General features: G+C 23.3%; 2 protein-coding genes across 3 annotated transcripts in view; one reads left to right on the top strand and one right to left on the bottom strand.

Moving 5' to 3' along the window:
- The window catches only part of LOC117168935 (cell cycle checkpoint protein RAD1), a 67,521-nt gene that overhangs the window by 10,173 nt on the left and 29,515 nt on the right, over window positions 1-27,833 (top strand). The window lies entirely within an intron of this gene.
- On the bottom strand, window positions 31-27,833 carry LOC117168934. Of its 2 annotated transcripts, XM_033354920.1 has the most exons (6): window positions 27,709-27,833; window positions 20,610-22,259; window positions 8,138-8,769; window positions 4,422-4,517; window positions 628-724; window positions 31-537 (listed from the first exon to the last, which is right to left on the bottom strand). In XM_033354920.1, exons 1-6 carry the CDS (start codon window positions 27,764-27,766, stop codon window positions 407-409), a joined length of 2,664 nt encoding a protein of 887 aa, XP_033210811.1. In that variant the 5' UTR covers window positions 27,767-27,833; the 3' UTR covers window positions 31-406. The 2 variants fall into 2 exon arrangements, 1 of the variants encoding a protein (XP_033210811.1); XR_004466585.1 differs by lacking the exon at window positions 31-537 and having other exon boundaries at window positions 679-724; window positions 4,422-4,519; window positions 8,139-8,769.

The following is a 27,833-nucleotide window of genomic DNA, read 5'->3' as shown; positions in this document are numbered from 1 at the left end:
TAAAAAATAAAACACCAAATAAACCGAAACTTTTTGTACAAAAAAAATCAAAATATATTTCCTCTAAGCAACGTTTCCGCCCACAATCATTAATAATTTTAACAAATTAAAGTGAGCACACGGTACATCGCTATGTAGAAAAGTTTGAGCGTTTGTCGGTTTCTTACATTCCTCTAAAAAAAAAAACTTATAAAAATAAATAAGTACAACTTCATCCTGAAGTTCCAATAAAGTTACGAGAGAAACTATTCCGAAATTTTTTGAATATTTACATTTGACCTTTCACTCTCCGATGCTGCGAAATAAATCATAAACTATTATAATCATGCTAAGTTTTTGATTATCTTAAGCAATATGAGTAAAATAGTGAAAAAAAATATCAATCGAATTAAAAATACGTACAATTTTATCGAACAGTTCGCGCTCTTATATAATCTGTTTTTCGAGCTATTGTTTTTACGTGTATGGAAGTGTCCACTAAAGTATTATCCGTCTCGTCTTCGCCTCCGTTTCTAGGACTTGCGACTGCAATACGGCCTAGAAAATTATTCAATCGCATCATTTATTTATTTATTTTTCATTTATACCAATATCTTTATTTATTGCATAAAAGTATTTATATTTTACCTTCGTGTCTGATAACGATCTTCTTTTCTGATGACTTCAGTAGAGTTTTTACTCTCGATCCTTGACTTTTCGGTTCATTTTCTAAATTATCCTTTATCTGTCAAACAAGATTCAAAACTTGAAACTTAAAGTTTTTCATACTTTTTTGTTTTTCTCAATTTTTTCCCCCTGACCATTAACATTCAAAGACCAGCATTTTAATAAAAATGTAAGAATTTCAATTTTTTATTTCAAACAAAAAAAGATTACTTTTCTACAATAAAAGATGAATTTTCAATGCAAAAGGACGAATTTACAACAAAATAATTAATTTTTTACAAAAATATTTGATTTTTTAGTCAAATTACTGAATTTTCAAACAAAAATATTAAAGTTCTAACAAAAACTGTTGTATTTGTAACCAAATAATTGAATTTTTCAGAAGACAGTGAAATTTTCGATTAAAAGAAGATGCATTTTTAATCAAAAAGGCAAATTTCCTGTCATAAACAAAGGTATAATAGTTGTTATTTCAACCGAAAATGATAAAATTTTTACAAAAATATATGAATTTTTAAACCAAAAAAAGGAATATTTAACCAAAAGTAAAAAAGTTACATTATCAGTAAAAAAATTTATTTAAAAAAATAAATTTTCAACTAAACAATCAAATTTTTTACCAAAAGAAATGAATTTAAAAAATTTTTTAAGTTAATTTTCAACTGAAAAAATTAATTTTTTAACAAAAAAGAAGAGTTTTACAGCAAAATAGATGAATTTCTATCGAAATTGTTGAATTTTAGACCTAAAAAGATGAATTCTCAACAAAATGTATAATAGTTGTTATTTCAGCAAAAATTGTTCAAATTTCTACAAAAAATAATATATTTTCAAAAAACAAAAGAATTTCCTAGCTAGAAAGACAAAGTAATTGAATTTTCGATTTAACAAGATTAATTATGAACAAAAGGTGTTATTTTGTTGTTATTTCAATCGAAAATGATAACATTTTTACTTCAATATATTTTTTTCAGTTAAAAAAATTAATTAAAATAAATGAGTTTTCAACTAAACACTCAAATTTTTTAACAAAAGAAATTAATTTTCAAACTAAATAGACGAATTTTCAAGCAATAAGAAAAATTTTCTAACAAAAAAGATAAAAGTTCAACCAAATAATTAAATTTTCAACAAAATAGTTGAATTTTCGACCTTAAAAGATGAATTCTCAACAAAAAGTATAATAGTTGTTATTTCTACCGAAATCATAAAATTTCAACAAAAAAATAATAAATTTTCAACTGAATAATCCAATTTTTTAACAAAAAAATAAATAAATTTTAAAACTAAAAAGACGAATTTTCAACATAATAGTTGAATTTTCGACCTAAAAAGATGAATTCTCAACAAAAAGTATAAAAGTTGTTATTTCAACCGAAATCATAAAATTTCAACAAAAAAATTATAAATTTTCAACTGAATAATCCAATTTTTTGCCAAAAAATAAATTTTAAAACTAAAAAGACGAATTTTCAACCAATAAGAAAAATTTTCTAACAAAAAAGATAAAAGCTCAACAAAATAATTAAATTTTCAACATAATAGTTGAATTTTCGACCTACAAAAATGAATTCTCAACAAAAAGTATAATAGTTGTTATTTCAACCGAAATCATAAAATTCCAACAAAAAAATTATAAATTTTTAAACGAAAAATCCAAATTTTTGCCAAAAAAAAAAATTTTAAACTGAAAAGACGAATTTTCAACCAATAAGAAAAATTTTCTAACAAAAAAGATAAAAGCTCAACTAAATAATTAAATTTTCAACATAATAGTTGAATTTTCGACCTAAAAAGATGAATTCTCAACAAAAAGTATAATAGTTGTTATTTCAACCGAAATTATAAAATTTCAACAAAAAATAATAAATTTTCAACTGAATAATCCAATTTTCTACCAAAAAATAAATAAATTTTAAAACGAAAAAATGTAAATTTCAAACAAATAGCTAAATTTTTTAACAAATAAGACTAATTTTCAAAAAAATTAATATATTTTCAAAAAAATAAAGAATTTCCTTGTTAAAATGACAAAAATGAAAAACAATAGTTGAATTTCTAATCATATAGTTAAATTTTCGATCTAAAAAGATTAATTATGTACAAAAAGTATAATAGTTGTTATTTCAACCAAAAATGATAAAAAATGTATAAAAATATATGAACTTTCAGCCAAGAAGATTAATTTTCTACCAAAAAATACGAATTTTTAAGCAAAAGTAAAAGTTACATCTTCAGTAAAAAGAAATTAATTTAAAAAAAAATTAATTTTCAACCAAACAATCAGATTTTTTACCATGAGAAATAAATTTTAAAACTAAAAAGACTAATTTTTAACCAATAAGGTAAAGTTTATAACAAAAAGATTAAAGTTTAACAAAATACATCAATTTTTAAATAAAATAAAGAATCTTCCACCTAAAAAGACAAATTTTTAACGAAATATTTAAATTTTCAACAAAATAGTTGAATTTTTTACTTAAAAAGATGAATTCTCAACAAAAAGAAAATCAGAGAAAAACATTAACTTTCTAACAAAAAAAGACTTTTTTTCAACAAAATAGATGAATTTCTTATCAAATATTTGAATTTTTGACTTAAAAAGATGAGTTCTCATCAAAAAAACAAATTTTCAGCCAAGAAGATTAATTTCCTATCAAAAAAGAAGTTTCCAGAAAATACACAAAATTTCAAACAAACAGTTAAATCTTTAATTGTACAATATCAATTTTCAATCAAAAGTAAGAAAGTTAAATTTTCAGTAAAAAAAAAAGAATTTTCAATTCAGTAATCAAAATTTTCAGCAAAAAAGATACGTTTTCCAGTAAAATAGATGAATATTCAATAAATAAAGATTTTTTAGTACAGAAAGAAAAAAAAGTTTATCCAAATTGTTTGACCTTTACGCCAAAAAACGAATTTTTTGTAAAAGAGTTGAATTTTCAATTAAAAAAATAAATTTATAACCAAAAATGGACAATTTAAATTTTTAGTAAATAAAAATTAATTTTCAACAAAAGAAAAGAAGAATTTTTAACTAAGGCAAACTAAGTGGTCAAATTTTTCAACAACAAAAAAAAACGAATTTTCTACAAATAAACATTTTTCAGCCAAGATCGTAAAAAAGTTTATCCAAATTGTTGAATTTTCAAGCCAAAAGTATAAATTTTTCTGTAAAACAGTTGAATTTTCTACCGAATGAAGTTTAATATATTTTTTTTTTAATTCGAATGATCGAATTTTTAATTTAAAAAATATCAAACTTAAAAAAAAGGGAATATAAAAAAAGTTCAATTTTCAAACCGATTTGAATTTTGAACAGAATAGTTGAATTTTTAACGAAGTAGATAAATTTTCCACCTAAAAATATGAATTCTTAGAATGAATTTTTAAACCAAAAAGACGCATTTTCAGAAAAAAAGTTGAATATTCAAACAAGAAAGATTTCAGTTGAATTTTCAACAACAAAGTAGGAATTTTCAACAAATTGTTAATTTTCTACCGAAATAGTTAAATTTTCAAATAAATAATACATTTTTTTCTAATTTTCTCGTTAAACTGCACGTTTTTTCCAGGTTTTCAGAACTATTTTTTGTGTAGTAACAGAGTTGAAAGAAAAATTTCCAGCCTAAAAGTAAATTCATGCTCTTTTCGACATTTTGTCCTGGTCTCTAAAAATGCCCAGATATTTTCGAAATTTCTGTATCTGGGACCAAAAAAAAAGTATAAAAAATAATCTCTAATTTTATACGCACCGTGTGAACTTTCACCGGAGTTTTGTAATCGATTTTCGGAAGTTTGAATTCTTTTTCAGGAATATTTTCGTCCCCCAGAACTGAAGAATCGGCAATCTAAAAGAAAATATTTTTAAGAATCGATTAAAAATGTGTAAATCATGTGTATTAGTAAAAGCAGGCCTCGCAGTCCATATGAGATAAAATACAGGGACTTGGAATTGGAAAAAATGGGAAAATTAAAAAAAAAATCCATTGATTTCCATAATTTTGGAATTAATTTAAAGGAATTTATAACGTAAACGAGAAGAATTCGATTAAATTAATAACAATTCAAGACGAATAGAAAAAAATCAAATAAATTAAAAAGAATTTTAAATATTAAAAAACTTCGTTGAATTTAAATACCTTCAAATGTTTGAAAACGTACTAAGTTTTAATTTTAAAAAAGTAACTTAAGACTACAAAATAATTAAAAATAATTCAAGTGAATTGGGAATAATATTAAAAAGCGATTTTTTATATTTTTTCTAGTGAAATTTGACAAAAAGAATTCTAATTAATTAATTAATTAATAATCTTAAGGATTTAAAGTGAGTTTCAAGGAAACCAATCGGAAGTTAACAAAAAAAATTTAATCCAATTTATTAAGTAGATTTGTGTGAATTAAAAAAATGTAAAAGAACTCGGAATAAATTAATTAAAAATTAACCACATATAAATTTTGTTCCCTTTTCCAACTGAAAATTTATTCACATTTGAAAACTAACTACTCCAAATCAGAATAATAGTTTTTTTGAATTCCCAGTTCAGATCTAGAATTTTTTATTTAAAAAAAACCCTCTTACAATAAAAAATTTTAATTCCTTTGAAAAATATCCTCTTTTAAGTGACAATTATCATTCATAAAAAAATTCCCTGTTACAATGCAGAATTTTGATTCCCAATTCAAATCCTAAGTTTTAATTACTTTTAAAATTCCGCCTTAAACTCACAATTAAAATTCTTTTGATAAGTTTCCTTTTCTAATTAAAAACTTATTTAAATTTGAAAACTCTCCGTTCCAAATTAAAATTATATATTTTTTTTAATTCCCAGTTCAAATCCAGAGTTTTAATTATTTTTAAAAACTCCCCGTTTCAAATCACAATTAAAATTCTTTTGAAAAATTCCCTTTTCCAAATAAGAATTTATTTAAATTTGAAAACTCCCCGTTACAAATCAGAATTAAATCATTTTTTCAATTTCCCTTTTCCAACTCAAAGTTTATTTAAACTTGAAAATTACCGGTTCCAACTCAGAATTAAAACTTTTTTTAAATTCCCAGTTCAAATCTAAAATTTTAATTATTTTCGAAAACTCCTCCTTAAGTTATTAATTAAAATTCTTTTGATAAATTTCCTTTTCTAACTAAAACCTTATCTAAATTTGAAAATTCCGCGTTCCAAATAAAAATTATAATTTTTGAATTCATAGTTCTTTTGAAAAATTCCATTTTTCAAGAAAGAATTTTTTCAAATTTAGAAATTCCCTGCACCACGCCAGAATTATAATTTTTTTTTAATTGACAGTTCAAATCCAGAATTTTAACTATATTCAAAAATTCCCCCTTAAACTCAAAATTAAAATTCTTTTATAAATATGACAGTGCAAATCCAGAATTTTAATTCTTTTAGAAAATTCCGCATTTCAATTCCAAACTCGAATTCTTTTTAAAAATTCCCTTTTCCAATTCAATATTTATTTAAGCTTGAAAATTTCCTTGTCAAAGCCAGAATTATAATTCTTTCAAAAAATATCTGTTCAAATCCAGAATTTTAATTCTTTTGGATAAACTCCAGTTCCAACTCAGAATTTTAATTGTTTTCGAAAATTCTCCGTTTCAACTAACATTTAAAATTCGTTTGAAAAATTACATTTTTCAACTAAGAATTTATTAAAATTTGAAAATTGCCTGTTCCAAATCAGAATTATTATTTTTTTAATTCCTAGTTCAAATCCAGAGTTTTAATTCTTTTCACAAACTCCCCGTTTCAAATCACAATTAATATTCTTTTGAAAAATTCCCTGTTCAAACTCAAAATTTATTAAAACTTTAAAATTTCCTTTTCCAAATCAGAATTGTATATTTTTTTAATTCCCAGATAGAATCCAGAACTTTAATTCTTTTCGAAGATTTCTCTTTTCCAACTCAAAGTTTATTTAAACTTGAAAATTACCGGTTCCAAGTTAGAATTATTACTTTTTTTTACTTAAATTCCAAGTTCGAATCTAGAATTTTAAATATTTTCGAACATTTCTCCTGAAACTTACAATTAAAGTACTTTTGACAAATTCCCTATGTCAACTAAGAATTTATTCAAATTCGAAAATTTTCCGTTTCAAATAAGAATAATTTTTTTATTCCCAGTTCAAATTCCAGAGTTTTTTTTAAATGCCCTTTTACAATGAAAAATTTTAATTCTTTTAAAAAATGTCCTATTCCAATCAAGAATTTTAATTTGTTTAAAAATTACACGTTCCAACTCCGAATTTAAATTCTTTTGAAAAATTCCGTATTCGAACTCAGAATTTAATTCTTTTTTAAAATTTCCCTATTCCAACTAAGAATTTATTTCAATTTGACAATTTCCCGTTCCAAAATAGAATAATAATTTTTTTTAAATTCTCAGTTTCCAACTCAGAATTTATTAAAATTTGACAATTTCCTGTTCCAAGTCAGAATTATATTTTTTTTTTAATTCACAGTTCAAATCCAGAATTTTTTATTAAAAAAAAAGCATTATTACAATCAAAATTTTTAATTCTGTTAAAAAATTTCACGTTTCAATTCCAAATTAAAATGCTTTTGAAAAATTCCCTGTTCCAACTCAGAATTATAATTCTTTTTGAAAATTTCTCTTTTCCAACTCAAAATGTATTAAAACCGGAAATTGCCCTTTTCCAAGTCAAAATTATAATTTTTTTTTAATTTCCAGTTCAAATCAAAAACTTTACATTTTTTTAATTGCCCTGTTCCAAAAAAAATTATGATTCTTTTGAAAAATTGCACTTTTTAACTCACAATTAGATTTTTTTTTAAATTTCACGTTCCCATTCAGAATTTTAATTTGTTCAAAAAATTCATCGTTGCAATTCAGAATTAAATTCTTTTGAAAAATTCTCTGTCCCAGCTTACAATTTATTCAAACTTGAAATGCCCCTGTTCTTAATCAGAATTATTATTTATGCTTTTGAAAAACTCTCTATTCTAATCCAGAATTTTAATTATTTTTTAAAAAACTAAAAAATACGAAAATGTCCCAACTCTTTTATTTCATTTAAAAAATGCCCAGTTCAAATCCATAATTTTAATTGTTTACAAAATTTCCGCGTTCCAACTCATGATTAAAATTCTTTTAAAAAATTTCCTGTTCCAACTCAGAATTTTAACTCATTTTGAAAATTTCCAGTTCTAGCTAAGAATTTGTTGGAATTTAAAAATCCCGTTCCAACTCAATATTATAATTCTCTTAAATAAATGCCCTGTTTCAATCCAGTCCCTGTTTTAACCCAGAATTTTAATTTCCTTTGAATCCTTTGAATTTGGTAAACTTAGAAATATTCAATCAAATTAAAAAAATTAAAAATAATTCCAAAGAATTAGAAAATATCCAGATTATATATCGAGGATAGAAGAAATTTGTGTAAATTTAATCTCTCAGGTATCTAAAAGTAATAATCTGCAATTCTCTCACCTTTTTTCCCATTGGAGAGAGATTGAATTTTAATCCAGTGCTCTCTTGCACACTTTTCAATGGCGTAATTTGGATTCTGTTGAATTCGTTTGAAATCCCCAAAGGTTGTGGTGTCAGGAGCCAATCATTCTTTTTCACATGGATATTCTTCACCAATTTTGCGTCTGTACCCTTGATATACTCAGCCACCGGTGATCTCACATTTTCGTAAATATTTTTACGAATCTCTGGAGTTCGGGGACTTTTTCCAAAAATCAAACTTGATGGAATATTCACGAGGCTTTCAACCTCGGGGAAATACTCCTTCTTCCTTTTCACTTCCTCTGTTTTCGGGCTTTTTCCGGGAGTGAAGAAAAATCGACGTCTGGGCGACTTCGCCGGTTTCTTTTCCTGATTCTCAATTACGCTGGGAGTTGTTATTTCCTTAGCCTGGATTTTATTGGGAGAACTTTTCACTACCTTTTCTTCACTTTTCATTTCTTCGAGAGACTTCGGACCTTTATTTTCCTCACTTTTAATTTCTTTGGAAAAATTCGTGAATTTCCTTCCCTCACTTTTTATTTCTTTGGAAAACTTTGCAGATTTTTTTTCCGCACTCTTCACATCGTTTCTCACTGGAGTTTTCAAAGCAACTGAGGAAAAGGTTTTTGCATATATTATAGGAGCAGCCTTTAGAGTGATTCTAAAAAATATTTTGGGAGAAATACGGAACTCAAAACAGAAAAATAGGGGACATTTAATTTTAAACTTTTTTAATTCAGACTTAAAATTGTAATTCAAACGCTAGATAATTTAGAAGTATAAAATGGAGGCCTGTTCCCTGTTCCAACTCAGAATTTTAATTATTTTTGATAATTTCTCTTTTCCAGCTCAAAATTTATTCAAACCTAAAAATGCCCTGTTTCAAGTCAAAATTATATATATATATTTTTTTTTTACAATGCCAGTTCAAATCCAGAACTTTAATTCTTTTCGAAAATTTCTCTTCTCCAATTCTAAATTTATTTAAACTTGAAAATTACCTGCTCCAAGTCAAAATTATAACTCTTTTCAAATTCCCACTTTAAATCAAAAATTTTAATTATTTTCAAAAATTATCCCTTGAACTCACAATTAAAATCCTTTGGACAAATTCCCTTTTTTAACTAAAAATTTATTTAAATTTGAAAATTACCCAAAAAAATAGGGAAAATTGAATTTTAAACTTTTTACACTAAGACTTGAAAATTGTAATTCAAACGCTAGATAATTTAGACGTATAAAATAGTGGCTTTAAACAATTTTCAATTTAAAATTTGTAAATTAAATTCCGTTAAACTACAAACTTTAAAATTTATATAATTTAAACCGTTTCAAGAGTTCCGTTTCAAAATTTTTAAATCCACGTTATTATTTTCAAAGCTCAAAATTAAGATGTCCACTCAAATTCTGGAAAAAAATGCCCTGGAATTTCCAGGTTTTTTCCAGGCAAATTTTATTACAAGATACTTTTAATTATATAGACGCCATCAATTAAATAATTAAATATAACTGAAAACGTAATAATTCTTTTTTTTTAATTTGTCTATATTACATTCAATTTAAACAGCTCAAAATTTCTAATTTTTCAAGTAAAAATATTGAACTTTCAATAAGATTACCAAATACTAACCATATACAGTATTTCAGATAAAAATTTTAAATTTTAAATTTATTGATTTATTTTTAACAAAAAATGTATTTTCTACTACAAAAATCGACTTTTTAACAAAATACTTGCATTTTCAACAAAATAGTTACATTTTTAATATCATATTTGGAATTTCAACCTAAAAAGATAAATTCCCAACAAAAAAGTTTAATAATTTATATTTCAACCAAAAAAGACGAAATTTATAACAAAAAATGTTGTTAACCAAAAAGACGAATTATCAACAAATAAAGATTTTTCACTCGAGAAGGAAATAAAAGATGATATAAATTGTTCAACTTTTCGGCCACAGAATTCAAAACAAATGAATTTTTTTTACCAAAAAAGCAGAATCTTCAATTTAAAAAAAATCAACCTGGAAATGTTACATTTTCAGTTAAAAAAATTAATTTTAAACAATTTAGTTTAGCTTTTACTCAAATAAATGAATTTTAAATTAAAAAGGATTAGTTTTTAACAACTTTAGTCAAGCAAAGAAAAATAATTTTCAACCAAAAAGTTGAATTTTCATAAAAAATATGAAATTTCTACTAAAACAGATGACATCTTAAAGCAAAAAGATTTTTAAAATGGTTGAATTTTCTGTTAAAAAAAAGTTTAGTTGAATTTTCACAATCAAAATATGAATTTTTGAACAAGAAATAAGTTTCTAAGTAAAAAATTTAATGTTAAATCCAAAAAGGCGAATTTTTAACCAAAAATGATGATTTTTTTTTTTTAATTTTGAATTTTCTAGAAAACTGTTGCATTTTTATAAAAAAAAAGATAACATTTTTCTTCAAGATGATGAATTTTTGTTTGAAAAAAAAATCAACAGAAAAGATTTCAGTTAATTCTTCAACACCATAATATAAATATTAAACTAAAAATAAATTTTCTACGAAATAGTTTAATTTTTAACAAAACGGCAAAGTTTTCAACCAAAAAATTATTGCTTTACTATGGAATATTCAATTAGACTAAGTCAAATTTTCAATTAAAAAAAATTAATTTCCACCAAAAATCTAGACTTCAACTAAAAAAAAACCTAGCTTAAAAAAATAGTTACATTTCCAAACAAAATGATGAATTTTTAACTAAAATTGTAAATATTTAACTAAAATAGTTAAATTTTAAACCAGAAAGTTGAATTTTTCAACTAAAATGATGAATCTTTAACTGGAGTAATTGAATTTCTTACCAGAAAGTTAAATTTTCAGCCAAGAAGATTAATTTCTACCAAAAAAATATTAATTTTCAAATAAATAGATTATTTTTTAAACTAAAATTTAAGAATTAAATTTCTGGTCAATAAATGAATATTCAAACAAAGAGATTAATTTTTATCTAGAATTGTGGAATATTCAACTGGAATAATAGTTACATTTTCAGTTGAAATTTTTTTTTTAATAAATAAATAAATAAGCAAAAAAATTCTTTTCCACAAAAAGAAAAACAATTTTTTAATCAAATAGTTCATTTTTCAACCAAATTAATTAATTTTTAATCAAAATAATGAACTTTGAAAAAAAAATTAATTTTCAACAAAAAAGTTCAACTTTCTACGAAGCAATTTTATTTTCAACCTAAAAAAGGAACTGTCAACTAAAATGATTAATATTTAACTGCAACACTTGAATTTTTAATAAAATTTTCGACCAAAAACAAAAAATATTTTTGACAAAATATGTGGTATTTCAACGAAATAGTTGAATTTTCTATTAAAAAGAACCAATTTTCATCGAAATCGTTGAGTTTTAAAAAAAAAACATCAATTTACAACTAAAAATATGAATCTTCAACTAGAATAATTGAATTTTTGACCAAGAAGTTAAATTTTCAACCAAGGAAATTAATTTGCATAAAAAATATGAATTTTCAACTAAAAAATATAACTTTTTTAACAAAAAACTGAATAATTAAGTTTTGGTCAACAAGTGAATGTCCAAGAAAGGGCATGCATTTCTATTTAGAACGATGGAATATTCAACTGGAATAATAGTTAAATTTTCATTAATAAAAAAAAATTTCAACCAAAAAAGAAACAAATTTTCAACAAAATAGATAAATTTTCGATAAAAAATTCCTTTTCATCCAAAGGAAAAACAACTTTCTATCAAATAGCTCATTTTTCAACCAAAGAAATTAATTTTTAATGAAAATGATGAATCTTAAAAAAAAATTAATTTCCCACAAAAGAGGAATTTTCAACTTAAATTATAAATATTCAAATAACTGTATAATATGAATTTTTTACTGAAAACAAAAAATTTTGAGATAGTTAAATTTTTAATTCAAAAAATTAATGCTTAACAAAACAGAAGAATTTCCAACTGAAACTATGGAAACTTTAATTGGAATAAGTCAAATTTTCAATTTAAAAAATTAATTTCAACGATGAATTTTTAACTAAAATTTCAAATATTTGACTGGAATACTTGCATTTTTAACCGAAAAGAATTTTTAGACAAAAAGATTAACTTTCAAAGAAAAAGATCATTTTCAATATTCGAGTAGAATAAATTAAATTTTCATTTTATTTCTCACCAAAAAGATGAATTTTCAACTAAAAAATAATGTTGCAAAATTAAAAAGTTAAAATAATTTTAAAATAACAATTTAACTTTTAACTGAGAAATTTCATTTCCAACCTAAAAGATGAATTTTAAACTAAAATGATAAATATTTAACTGAAATACTTAATACTTAATAATTTTCTATAAAAAATAGATTTTTTTAATAAAATACGTGTATTTTCAACAACATAGTTTAAATTTCTATTAAAAAATACGAATTTTCATTCGAGTTGTTGAATTTTGAACTAGCATAGATCAATTTTCAACTTAAAATAGGCAGGTTGAATTTTCAGTTTAAGAAATTAATTTTCAATTAAACTGATAAATTTCAACTAAAATTACGAATAGTCAACTGATAGTTGACATTTTTATGAAAAAGAGGAATTTTCAAACATAAAGATTAATTTTCTATAAAAAAAACGAATTTTCCATAAAGCACATAAATTTTCAAAAAAAAAAAAAAGAATTGAGTTTTTAAGTGAAACATGTCAATTTGCAGCGAAATAATTGAAATTTCATGGAAAAAAAAGATAAATTTTTTATTTAAGATCAAACAGAAATCCATTTTCTTATGAACAAATTTTTTATACTAAAAAAAAGAATGAAAACGATTTACAACTAAAAACAGACTTCCAAACGACCTTACTTTTCACCTCATTAGAGACAAAAATAAGAATTGAAAAAAGAGGGGGAAAATAATTTTTCAACCAACAATAAAATAGTTCAATTTTCTTCGGCAAAAAAACAACGTATTTTCAGCAAAATAGTGCAATTCTCTACTGGAATAGTTACATTTTTTAAATTAAAACCCAGAACTTCAATTTTCTAATAAAATATACGCATTTTCGATCAAAATTTTACTTTTAAGCCAAAAGACGGAATTTCTTGTAAAATAGCTGCATTTTTAACCCGAAAATATAAATTTTCAACAAAAAAAGTTCATTTTTAACACAAAAGTTGAAGTGTTAATCAAAAAAGGGGAAATTTCAACTAAAAAGATTACTTTTTACCAATAAAATCGAATGTTCAAAAAAATGAAAAAGTTACATTTTCAGGTAAAAAATTATATTAAACAAAATAGTTAAATTTCCAACAAAAGAGATGTACCTTCCAAGAGTAAAATAAATTTTGAACAAAGTGGTTCAACTTTTTACCCACGTACTTAAATTAGCAATTAAAAAAAAACAGCCAAAAATAGAATAGTGGTATTTATCAATACAGAAACAATTTTAAACCAATAATTGTTAAATTTTCCAACCAAAAAGACGAATCCTTTACAAAACAGTAGAAATTTCAACCAGAAAATGTGCATTTTGAAATAAAAAGTTTATTTTTATCCAAATAATTGCATTTTCTACCAAAATAATAAAACTTATAACTCAAAAAGAAAAATATCCAACAAACCAGTTGAACTTTCCAGCCCAAAACACTAATTTTTTAAAAAATAGTTAAATTTTCACCAAGAAAATATGAATTTTAAACAACAAAAAAACGGTAAATTTTCAACCAATAATGGATTATTTAAACTTTCAGTTAAAAGATTTTTTATGCTGCAGAAATTTAAATGAAATTGTTGTTAAAGTTGATAAAAATCGGGAATAAATGAGAAACTTTGAAAAATATCTTCAATTTTATAGAGCGACCATTTTAATCAAAGAAAAAAATTTCCGGTCATTTCCCAGGTATTTCCCGGTCAATGAAATTTGAAAAATCGAACGCTAAATCTGAAAATTGTTCCATTCAAAGTAATAAAATCTGAACTATAAATGAAAGCACTCAAAAGTTAAACTTTTAAGTTTTAAACATTGAAAATTGAAGTTTAAGAACTTTTAAATTCGAATTCCAGCTTGGAATTGATTAAAAATTTGAAATTCCCTGTTTGAATAGGAAATTTTTATTATTTTAAAGAAATTCTTTGTTCAAATCCAGAATTTTTACTCTTTTCAAAAATTCTCCATTTCAACTAAAACTAAAAAATTTCCTGTTAAAATTCATAATTTCAATTTTTTTCGGAAATATTCCGTTTCAAATTGGAATTAGAATTCATTCTTTAAAAAAAATCCCTGTTCTAGCTCAGAATTTATTTAAATTTTTTAATTTCCTGTTTTAAGACAAATTATCATTCTTTTGGATAAATACCAGTTTCAACTCAGAATTGGTCAAAATTTCAAAATTCCCGGATTTAACTCAGAATTAGAATTCTTTGGAAAAATTTCCTGTTCTAATTCAGAATTTTGTTTCTTTTCGAAAATTTTCAGTACTAGCTTGGAATTTGTTAAAATTTGAAAATTCCCGTTTCCAAGTCCAAATTATTATTATTATTCTGGATAAATTCCAGTTCCAACTATAAATTTATTTTAAAAATTGAAAATTCCCTGTTCAAACTAAAAGTTAAATTATTTTTATTTTGAATAGTTTAAAAATCCCTGAAATACTTAGAAACTTCATTTTAAAATTTTAAAACATCTACATGTTGTTTTACATTTTTTCAACAAAATTTTTTTTAATTCTGCCAAATTAAAGAAATTTTCTTAAAACCTTCAACTTCATTTTTAAAAATTTTATAAGTCTTTTTCTTAGATATTTTTAAACATTCTCTTAAAATTAATTTATTAAAATAAAAAATGATTTTCAACTTTCCTAGGAAATGGTTTTCTTCTTAAAAAGCTTCTACATTTTTTGTTCTCAATCTTCTAAATTCTATATTTTGTTTTAAATTAGGCCGTGGACTATTTGTACGAAAATTTTGGTACGAATACCTGGATTTTTTCGGTATATGTATACACTTCGTTTAAATTATTTGAAATAATTTCAAATTTTTAATTAATTTTCAATATTTCCAGACCTTCACTTGAATTTTTTCTAGGGATTATAGGTGTGCAATATTGATTGTACATCAAAATTCAACAATTTTGCTTGTAAATTAAATCTTTCAAATAGAACAAATAAAATTAAAACTTTCTAAGCTTAATTTTCTGTTTAGTTTTGAACCATTGATTCATAATTACTGATTTTACATGAACGGTCATATATTTCTAAACATTAAGCATGTTTTATTTTCCTCAATTAAAAAATTTCCAAATTTAAACTAAAAAATATTTTTAATTACATAAAAACCTTTATATATGAATATATTATTTTGAAATTATCGTGTTGAACAATCAATTATTATTTAATTCTTAAATCTTAAAGTACAATTCAATTTAAAAAAATAATTTATTTATTTATATTCACAGTTGATCAACTAAAAATGTTATTTTGATCAAAGCCCTTCGATTTTAAACACTTTTAAATATTAATTGTTTAAGTCTTTAAAACTGCATTTTAAAATTCTGTCAATTGAAATGTATGCTTAAAAAAGAAAAATTTAAAGTAACATTTTTTAAAGCGACAGATTTTTGAATTGCTCATTCTAAACTGAATGATATCATAATTGAAAAAGATAAAAATTAAACTAATTATTTAAAAACTGGTTATAATCAATGTTGGAACGATTTTTTTTTTCTAAAAATTTGTAAAATTCGCGGTCATTTCCCGGTTTGCAAACATTTTTCACGGTCAATGAAATCAAAAAAATGGAACTCTAAGGCTAAAAAATTTTCTACGTGAGATAATAAAAACTGAGCTGCAAATGAAAGTACTCAAAGTAGAACTGTTAAATTTTAAACTTTAAAAAAATTTAATTTAAATTTTTAATTAAAAAGTTTTGTATTCAAATGCTCAATAATTTACGCGTATCAAATTAAAGGTACTAACATTTTTCAATATAAGAAAATATAAATCCACGTTATCCTTTTTAATGCTCTAAATTAAAAAATCAATAAATGAACTTTAAAATGTTTCAAATTATATAATTTTAAGGAATTTTAGGCTAGAAACATTAAATATTGAAAAATTGCACAATTTTTAACTGAACACTTCTAAAATTAGAAAATCAAATATTTTCTTTTTAAATAGTTAAACATCCTTGGAAAGATTGAAAATTTTATTTCAAAATCTTTAAAAATCTAGAAGTTGTTTTAAATTTGTTTTATATTTAAAATTATTTTTAAAATTTTTTCAGAACTTCTAAATATCTGTCAAAATTAATTGAATTTTTTCTACAATTTTCAGAAAATCCTGCAAATTCCAGAAAATTTCTTACAATTTGCATGTATAAATAACAATTAAAAATTTATTATTTGGAGGCGAAATTTGAGTAATTTTAATAGATATGTAGAAGTTTTAAAAAGATTCAAACTTAATGTAAAACTTGAAATGATAGCCTAATATAAAACAAAATGTAGATTTCCGCAGATTTTAAACAAAAAAATTAGATTCTTTTAAAAAATTGTGAAAGGCTTCAAAAGAATAAAAACATTTTCTTCAGATTCATAGGAAAATTAAAAATAAATGTTCAGTTTGAAAAATTATTTCAAGAGAATATTTAAACAGTTTTTCAAAGATTTAAACAAAATTGTAAAAAAGATTCTAGAAGACTTTAAGAAAACTTTCTAAAATTTGCATGATAATTTGTAATCATTTTAAAATTCCTAAATATCTCTTAAAATTACTCAAATTTTTTCTAGAAATGTTCATTTGTAAATTATACATTAAAATTAAAAAATTTCACTTAAAAATTAAGAATTTTTCAAGTACAACAATTAAAATTGTAACTTTCAAAGTTTAAAGGCTCTTCGAAATTTTAACGATTCCAGGTTTTCTATGTCAAACAATTCAGTTGAAGATTCTTTACTTTAAATATTTGGTTTCAATTTACTTGTCTTCAATAAAAATTCAAATATTGCTAAATATTCAATAATTAATCTTTTTTTTTTTTAATTAAAAATTTCAAATTAAATGAGTTAAAAATGAAATATTTTAAACTGAAACAATATTTTAAATAACAAACAACAAATTAAAGTATTAAAAATAAAACTCTTGAATTTCAAACTTTTAAAATTTAAGTTTAAAAGTTTTTCAATTTATAAATTATAGAGTTCAAAGATTCAGATTAAGTATCAAAAATATCAATATACGTTAACATTTTCAATACTCTGAATTAAAAAAATCAAACAATGAACTTAAAAATGTTCAAAATATATTATTTTAAGTAATTTTAAGCTCGATACATTAAAAATTGAAAAATAATTTTTTTTTAAACTTAAAAGTCCTTAAATTAGAAGTTAAATTAGTTTTATTTTAAAAAGTTCAAGCATCCTTGAAAAGCTTTAAAATTTTATTTCAAAATCTTGAGAAATCTAGAAGTGGTTTTAAATTTTTTCAAATTTAAAATAATTTTAGAAATTTTTTCCAGAAGTTTTAAATATATGTAAAAAAGGAATTAAATTTTTTTACAACTTTTAAAAAATCCTTCAAATTAAAAAAAAATCCTTAAAATTTGAATTTATAAATAGCAATAGAATACTTATTATTTTTAGAAAAAATTAGAGTAATTTTAAGAGATATTAAAAAGTTTTAACAAGATTGAAATTAAATTTAAAACTTGAAATGATTTCGAATAATTTAAACGAAGTGTGTGTACCGACAAAATTTGGCTATTCGTTCCGAAATTTTTGAGAAAATACCCACAGCCGTAAAAAAAATTTAGATTTTTTCAGATTATAAACAAAAAATTTAGAGCCTTTTCAGAATTGTAAAAGACTACAAAAAAATAAAAACATTTTCTTACGATTTTTAGGAAAATTGAAAATAATTTTTTATTTGAAAAATTATTGTAACAGAAAATTTGAAAAGATTTTAAGAGATTTCAAAAATTATCAAAAAAGAACCTGGAATATTTTAAAAATTTATTTTTTAATTCGTAGGATTTTCCAAAAATTGTAGGAAAAATCGATTAATTTAAAAATATATTTAGAAGTTCTAGAAAATATGTTAACACACTTGGTTTAAATTAATTGAAATCATTTCAAGTTTTTAATTAATTTTGAATCTTGAAAACTTCTAGATATTTCTTGAAAATACTCAAATTTTTTCTACCAAAAACAAGTGTTCAATTGTTATTTATATGTCCAGATTTAACAATTTCGCTAACAAATAAAACATTTGTTAAATAAAACAATTAAAATTGATTTCTTTTAAATAATTGGTTTCAATTTACTCGTTTTAAAAGAACAATGAAATATTGCGAAATATTAAATACTTATTTTTTTCTAAATTAAAAAATATCAAATTCAATAGGTTGACAATTGAATAATTTAGAATTAAACAATATTTTCAATGTAATTAAAATATTTAATTACTATATTATTATGGAGTTATTTTTAAGTAGAAAATAGTTTATAGAGTTTCAAACGCTCGTTAACATTTTTAATGACTAAACAAATTAATAGAAATAATATATGTATTAATAAATTTATTTATTGACTTTAATATAAAAAAGAATATAAGGGAAGGCCCAACATTTTGAATTAAAAATATTTTATTAATAAATGATTAAAAATTTTACTTAAAAATAACATTATCGAAATAAATGATACATTAATATCAATTCTTATTAAGATTTTCGAATTAAAACAGTTACTATCTGGAGAATATCAAATTTTGAACAGATCTAAAATCTTTTTATCAAATCAACTATTATTCAGAATTTTATATTCAAAGTAAAGCTACATTTAAAAAAATTTATTTATTTATATTTACAGTTGACAGAAAAAAACTGTTTTTTATCACAAATTTTCAACTTCAAGTGCTTTTAATTATTAATTGTTTAAATCTTTAAGACTGCACTTTAATTATTTTGAAAACTGTTGAACTCGAACTTGGGCCTTAAATTATTAAACATTCCACTGGAATACTTACATTTTCAGTTTGAAAAAAAAATTTCAACAAAAAATAAAAGCTAAAATTTCAACTAAAATAGATAAATATTCAGTAAAACAAATAAATATGTATATATATTTAAATATATAATTTTCAAGCCCAATAAAATATTAATTTCTAACAAAATAGTTAATTTTTTAACCAAAGTGATGAATTTTCAACTGAAATTATAAATCTTCAACAAACAAACAAATGATAATTTTTGATAGAGTAGTTCAAGTTTTAACCAATTATTGTTAAATTTGCAATCAAAAATATGAATAAAATAAAAAAATAAATAAAAAATATGAACTAAAAAAGATTAATTTTTACCAAAAATAGAATAGTATAATAATTTAATAGTAAAATTAGTAGTTACAATTTTGTCCAAGAATATTTGAATTTTTAACAAAAAGATTATTTTTTTATTGAAAAAACAATTTTTCTACCAAAGAATGCTTTTCAAAAAAATATAGAAAGTTTCAACTAAAAAAGATCAATTTTCAACAAAACTGGAATAGTGACATTTTCAGTTTAAAATATTGATACTCAAACAAAAACAAAACTAATTTAACAAAATAATACATTTGTTTATCAAAGAAATGCATTTTAACTAAAATTATTGAACATTCTATGTTAAATAATAATTATATATAATAATTTATATAGAATTTATATAAATTTAGATAATTATATATAAATAAAAATTATATATTATAATTTTAGTTAAAAATGCATTTCTTTGGTAAAAAAAATGAATTATTGTGTTAAATTTGTGTTGTTTTTGTTTGAGTATTAAGATTTTTAACTGAAAATGTCACTATTCCAGTTTTGTTAAAAATTGATCTTTTTTAGTTAAAATATATATATATTTTGTTGGAAAGTTTATGAAATTTCAGTCACATTTATTTAGTAACTAAAACTTTCAAATTGAAACCGTTCAATTTTTAACGTTAAAATCTGAAAATTCTTAAATTTTGAACTAGTTTAAAATCATTTTGTCAAATCATTTTTGTTAACTTTTTATTACTTAAAGTACAGCTAAATTAAAAAAATGTATTTATTTATTAAATAAAAATGTTTTTTATCCAAAATTTTCAACATCAAAGTTTTTTATTTTTGATTTGTTCGAGGCTTTAAGAAAGCATTTAAAAATTCTTTCAATTAAAAATGTAAGCTTAGAAATAAAAAATTTTAATGCAAACAAATTTTGAATTACGCATTATAAGCTAAATAATAGCATAATTGAAAAATATAAAAATTCAACTAATTATTTAAAAACAGTCGAAATTGAACGTGGACAGATTTTTCATCTAAAAATTTGTAAAATTCTCGGTCAAACAAAAAACAAATTCACTGTCATTTCCCGATCTCAAAAAATTCCCGGTTCCCCAGGTTTTTACCAGATAAAAAAAAAATGTCTCACCTGATCCAATAGGACTTTTCACCTTTGAACTCGCCTCGAAAGCAATTCCAGAATCGGCATCCGAAGCCTTTGGCTGTTGAATGATCTGGAAAATCGACTTCCTCTTTTTCAGAAGAAAATCTTCATACTCCATGCAATGATTGATCGTGTTTAAAAACTCCCTGTTGTTACCCGGCAAAGAGAGCGACTTATTGGGACTCCCCAATTTCGCCAGGAATCCAGAATCATCCATCCTCTCTGAAATGATCGGATCATTCTTATCAAGTTCCATCATCAGCTTCGCCGTTTCGAAACACCTCTGTCTTCTCTGCGCAAGTTCCGCAATCAAACTTTTATCCAGTTCATCCTCACAATTTCCCAAATATCCAACACTCTCCCGCTTCAGAATCGACTTTTGTTTCTTCGGAGATTTTCTCAAAGTCGCCACTTTCCTCGTTCCTCTCGCATCCTCAGCTTGATCCGAAAAATACTTCTTACTTTTTGATGTCTTCACAATTTCCCGTTTGAATTGCTTCGGACTGAAAGATCCAAACGTGTCCTCCGTGAAATCGTGGAAAAATCTAGGCTTCTCGTTGCGAATCTGATCAAGCGCAGTGTCATCCAAAGAAGCCAACTGTTGCTCGCAAGTTGACCTGATTCTATTCAGCTTCCTAACAGGAGAATCTGGCAGAGAAATGCTTCTCCTCAATCCCCCTTGAGGTGTCACTCGCTGATGCAAATAAACGCCGTTGCACATGCTCTCCCAGTACTCAAAAGAATGATTCGACTCGTTGAATCGGGAATCCTTGATGGCTTTATTAACTGGCTTCTTTCCCGAACTCAGAGGACTCTCCTTCAATCGGAAGATTCCCTTAGGCGTTTCTGCATAATTCATCAAGTATCTGTTTCCAAATGGAGTCGAGGCCAAACTGTCCCGAGACGAATCTGCCAAATTGCTCTCGTCATCCACCAAGTCGATACTTTGATTCTCAATTTGCTCCTCCACTTCATCTTCCTCGGGAATCGCTTCTGGAGATAAAATCCATTCCGGCATTGACTCATCTTCGATAAACTTGCACAGTTTTCTAAATTCTGTAGTCATTCGACTAACGCTGATGCCGGAACAGTCCTTCTGATCTGAAGCCGAGGGCATCATCGACTCTTCGATAATCGTGACCAATTTTTCGGCAAATTTCGTGGGTGACGATTGAAATTCTTGGGAGAGTCGGGATAAAACTTTCTGGTGAGACTGCAAGCCATTCTTGTCTGAGTTCAGGGATCGATTGAAAGTAGTGAGAGCATTCCAGATTTTGTTGGGTTCGATTCGGGAGGTTTCGGTTGTGGATTTTGATTCCTCTTTAGGTTGCTTCAATTCTAAGGCTTTACTGATTTTATTCAAAACTTCGGAAATCGGTGATGGGGGCATTTTTGTCGACATCGTGTTTTTGAAACTTTTTGATGTTTTTGGGGTTGTTGGGCATCTTTCCAGATTTTGTTTTTGTGCATTTACTTCGTCTCTCAAGCTGGAAACTTGTTTGAAAATTGTCGTGTCGGGAGTGATAGTTTCGTTTGCCTTTACTTTCACCATGGTTTTTTTTTCGGGTGTCGGATTTTTGGGACTTGGAGTTTTTGAATGGAGAATTTCACTCAGTTCCCTCTCGTGCACTAAACCTTAAAATATATGAACGTTGACAAATTGTTAATGATTAAATAAAAAACGCAAGGTTTTTCAATTAAACACAAACACAACTTTTTCAAAGTGATTTTTTTTCACAAACTCTACTTTTTAAAGTTTTTTTTCCTTTTTTTTTAGAAACTGGTGGTAATATGTGCTATATATCTCCTCAGTTTCGTTATTCCTAACAATTATAAAAAAATAGGAGAAAAATTGATTAAAAGAATTCCTGAAAATAAAAAAAAAAGAATCTAACGACCAAATTTGGACAAACACCACAAAATGTTCTCACTGGAATCTGAAAAAAAGGAACACTTCTCTCCCCTCTTTTCTCCCTAAAAAAGAAAGAAAGAAAGAAAAGAAAATTATTCATCCTTACTTTGGACGACAATAAAAAGGAGGAAAGAAAAATAAGAAGGCAACCAACCAAATCCCCTTCATTCTCATTTTTTTTCTTTCCTCCTTTTTATTTACGTCCAAAGTAAGGATGAATAATTTTCTTTTCTTTCTTTCTTTTTTAGGGGGAAAGGAGGGGAAATAATTGTTCCTTTTTTCAGATTCCAATGGAAAATTTTTGCGGTGGTTGTCCAAATTTGGTCGTTAGATACTTGATTTTATTTTCAGGAATTCTTTTCATCAATTTGATTATTGGACGTTAAAAAAGGATTTTACATTTGATTGTTTTCCTGTTTAAATATCCTAAATTTTAATGATAGGAGAGTAAAGTTTTTTACAATAAATTAAATTATTGTAGGCTACATACTGAATTCAATATGAAACAAATTTTCAAACAAAAAAAATGGTTAATTTTTGAACGACAGACATCAATTTTCAACGGAAATTATGAATTATTTTTTGCCAAAAATAGAATACTAAAATAATTTAATAGTAAAATTAATAGTTGAAATTTAATAGTTAAACTTTTGACCAAAAATAATTGAATTTTCAACAAAAAGAGTATTTTTTACTGAAAAAAACTATTTTTCTATCAAAGAATACTTTTCAACAAAATATATAAATTTTCTACTAAAAAATATCAGTTTTCAACAAAACTGGAATAGTTACATTTTCAGATAAAAATATTAATACTCAAACAAAAACAAAACAATTCATTTTTTTACGAAAGAAATGCATTTTCAACTAAAATTATTGAGCATTCCACTGGAATACTTACTCAATAAAAACGAATTTCTAACGAAATAGTTAATTCTTCAACCAAAGAAATTAATTTTCAACTGAAATTATGGATCTTCAACAAACAAAAAAATAATCATTTTTGATAGAGTAGTTCAAGTTTCAACCAATTACCGTTAAATTTGCAATCAAAAATATGAATTTTCAACTAAAAAAGATCCATTTTTTACCAAAAATAGAATAGTAAAATATTTTAATAATAAAATTAATAGTTAAATTTTTGACCAAGAACAATTTAAAACAAAATAATTCATTTTTTACGAAAGAAAGGCATTTTTAACTAAAATTATTGAACAATTCCACTGGAACACTTACATTTTCAGTTTTAAAAGAAAAGTTTAAAAAAAAGTTGCAACAAAATAGCTAAAGTTTCAACTAGAATAGTAAAATATTCAGTAAAAAATGTATATATAATTTTAAAACCCAATAAAAAACGAATTTCTAACAAAATAGATAATTTTTCAACCAAAAAAAATTAATTTTCGACTGAAATTATGAATCTTCAACAAAAAAAAAAATCATTTTTGATAGAGTAATTTAAGTTTCAACCAATTACCGTTAAATTTTCAAACAAAAATATGAATAAAATAAAATTAAAAAAAAAATAAACCTAAAAAAAACTCATAAAAATTTTTAAAAAAGAACTAAAAAAATATGAACTAAAAAAGATCCATTGTAGAATAGTAAAATAATTTAATATTAAAATTCATCATTAAACTTTTAACCAAGAATAATTGAATTTTCAAGAAAAAGATTATTTTTAAGCAAAAAAAAAAAACAATTTTCTACCAAAGAATACTTTTCAACAAAATATATCAATTTTCCACTAAAAAAGATCAGTTTTCAACAAACCTGTAATAGTGACATTTTCACTTAAAAATATTAATACTCGAACAAAAATTCAACAAAATAATTCTTTTTTTTTGCAAAGAAATGCATTTTTAACTGAAATTATGAATCTTCAACAAACAAACAAAATGATAATTTTTGATAGAGTAGTTCAAGTTTCAACCAATTACCGTTAAATTTGTAATTCAAAAATATGAATAAAATAAAATTGAAAAAAAATTAAACTAAAAAAAACTAATGAAAATAAAAATAAATAAACAGAAAATATGAACTAAAAAAGATACATTTTTTACCAAATGTAGAATAGTATAATAATTTAATATTAAAATTCATCATTAAAGTTTTTACCAAGAATAATTTAATTTTCAAGAAAAAGATTATTTTTAAGCAAAAAAAAAAACAATTTTCTACCAAAGAATACTTTTCAACAAAATATATGTAATAGTGACATTTTCACTTAAAAATATTAATACTCGAACAAAAATTCAACAAAATAATTCTTTTTTTTTGCAAAGAAATGCATTTTTAACTGAAATTATGAATCTTCAACAAACAAACAAAATGATAATTTTTGATAGAGTAGTTCAAGTTTCAACCAATTACCGTTAAATTTGCAATCAAAAATATGAATTTTCAACTAAAAAAGATCCATTTTTTACCGAATGTAGGATAGAAAAATAATTTAATAGTAAAATTAATATTTAAAATTTAATAGTTACATTTTTTACCAAGAGTAATTGAATTTTTAACAAAAAGATTTGAAACTATTTAAAATTTTTTTTTTTCATAATTAAAATTTAACTATTCAATGTTTGTTTAAAAAGTTATGCCTTTTATTTGAAAATTCTTTTATTTTTTAAATAAGAATTAATCTTCTTGGTTGAAAATTAATCTTTTTGTTTAAAAATGCATTTTTTTAAATTGAAATTTAAAGATTCGGGATGACCATACATAATTTTAATTGAAAATCAATCAGATTTTGTTGGAAATTGATGTATTTTAGTTCAAAATCCAACTATTTTGTTAAATAATTTTTGAATGTGTTTTTGGTAGAAAATTAGTATGATTACTCTAACTAAAAAAACCATGGATTATCAGGAAATTTTTATCAAAGTCAAGACATTTTTTCGAGAATGTGCTGAATTGAAAAAAATGCAATAGAAAATTAAATAAATATGATTAATTTGAAAAAGTAGCCTTATATTACTATACTTAACTATTTTATTGAAAATTCTTTTTTTTCTATTAGAGAATTATTCAACTCATCTTAAGTTAAAAACCATAATAAAATTGTAATATTTGTTTATTGAAATATCAACCCAGATAAAAAACGAATTTCTAACAAGAAAGCTCTTTTTTCAACCAAAGAGATGAATTTTTAACTATAATTATGAATTTTCAACCAAAAAAAAAAGTCTAATTTTTGATAGAGTAGTTCAAGTTTCAACCAATTGCAGTTGAATTTTCAACTAGAAATATTAATTTTCAACTAAAAAAGAGCAATTTTTTACCAACAGTGAAATAGTAAAATTTTCAAAAACAAAGTAGTTAATTTTTTAACCAAATAAATCATTTTAAATAGATCAATTTTCTCATTAATATTTTTCAATAAAAAATATGAATATTCAAATAAACACATACAAATTTTTAAAACATTATTTAATTGCACAACTAATGTGATAAATTTTTAACTGAAATGAACCTTTAAACAACAGAATAATTAATTTTTAATAGTGTATTTTAATTTAATAGTTTAATTTTGTGCCAAGGAGACGAGTTTTCTACAAAATATATGCTTTTTTCACCAAATAGTTGAATTTTCAACTAAAAAAATCAATTTTATAACCAAAAGTCGACTAGGTAAATTTTCATTTCAAAAGACTAATTCTAAATAAAGTAGTTTAAGCTTCAACAAAACTGGAGCAGTGAAATTTCTCGTTAAAAATTTTAATACTTAAATCAAATCAATACAAAAAAATTAATTTTTAATAAATTAGTCTACCTTTTAATCAAGAATAGTTGACTTTTCACTCAAAAAGTTTAATTTTTAGACAAGAAAATTAATTTTCGACCAAATAATTATACACATTTTCAATTTTTCATTTTAAAAAAGATTAATTCTGAACGAAAAGTTTAGTAGATGGTATTTCAATTTTTAAACTATTTTCTTAATTTAACACATTTTCGAGTAAAATTTAACAAAATAGTTAGCTTTTCAATTTAAAAAAAATGAATTTTCAATGAAAAAGTTTAATTTTCAACCAATAAAATTAATTTTTCTTACAAAAAAAAACAGAATTTTCAAGTAAAAAACATAACTTTTTACCCAAAAATTGAATAGTTAAATTTTTAGTTATAAAAAAATATTATGGTTTCAAATGAAATAGTTAAATTTTCAGTGACAAAAATTAAATTTTATCAACAAAAAAAAAACGATTTTGAAACAAAATCAATCATTTTTCAAACAAATAGATCAATTTTTAAATAAAATGATGGATCTTTAACCAAAAAATTATTTATTAACACAAGAGTATACCTTTCAAACAAATAATTAAATTTTCATTCCAAAAAATATTAATTCTGAACGAAAAGTGAAGGATATGATATTCCAATCTAAAAATAGGATAAATTTTAATAAAAAACAGTTGAATTCAAACAAAAGAAAAAAAGACTTTTCAACAGTAGTTGAATTTTTAATGAATCTTCAATAAAAAAAAATCTTTTTCAACAAAAGAGTTATAAATTCAACCAAAAATGTTTAACTTTCCTTCCAAAAACTATGAATTATTAACAAAAAATATAGTAAGTGAACATTTAAAAAAAAATCGTTTTTTCCTTGAATTATCAACAACAAAACTCAGGGAATATATAATGAATATTAACATCTATTTTCCACTAAAAATGAAAATATCAAAGCGTATAGTTTTTCCACAAAAAAATCAGAATTACCTCATCGAATAAAAAAATAAATAAAATTCCGTATACGTACGCTCGATTGCAGAATACTGCATTTTGAAAAATGCCTCATTTTCTGAGAATTCGCAATACATTTTCAGGGAATTTTTTAAATTAATATCTCGTACAAATTGTATTTATAATTATAGATTTCTTCAAACTTTGTCAGTGGATCTTCCTGACATATAACCTCAAATTCAACTTTTCAAGTCACAACAATGTGAAGAAAGTACATTAATTTTGGATTAAAACTAATTGCGTAATAGTACCAAACAATGCATAATTACTATCTATATATTTAAAAAATAAAAGTTTATTATTCCAAACAAAAACTTGAAATCTGAGAAATTAAAGAAAAGTGAGGTTAGGCAGAGAATATTCAAAATCTATTAAAAAGAAATTATTTCTTTTTTTTAAGATAAAATTAATGAAATTCCGATAACTTACGATGATATTCAGATAAAGAATCAGTAAAATCATCACTACGACGTCTTCTAGAACTCATTTCTATTGAAAATTCATGAGAATTTTTAACGGTCACAGCTCTAAACAAAACTTTACAGTTTACCCAA

The sequence above is a fragment of the Belonocnema kinseyi genome, chromosome 3 (genome assembly GCF_010883055.1).
Source record: "Belonocnema kinseyi isolate 2016_QV_RU_SX_M_011 chromosome 3, B_treatae_v1, whole genome shotgun sequence".
Taxonomy (NCBI): Eukaryota; Metazoa; Arthropoda; class Insecta; order Hymenoptera; family Cynipidae; genus Belonocnema; species Belonocnema kinseyi.
The sequence above is the reverse complement of the archived record's forward strand: the minus strand, read 5'-3'. Positions and strand labels throughout refer to the sequence as shown.

Excerpts from the sequence above, each read along its gene's own strand:
- LOC117168934 (XM_033354920.1), bottom strand. The coding sequence starts at position 27,766 with ATGAGTTCTAGAAGACGTCGTAGTGATGATTTTACTGATTCTTTATCT. Across the intron at positions 22,260-27,708 it reads TTCTTTATCTGAATATCATC|GTTTAGTGCACGAGAGGGAA; the intron begins GTAAGTTATCGG and ends ATATATTTTAAG. Across the intron at positions 4,518-8,137 it reads TCTCTCCAATGGGAAAAAAG|ATTGCCGATTCTTCAGTTCT; the intron begins GTGAGAGAATTG and ends ATTTTCTTTTAG.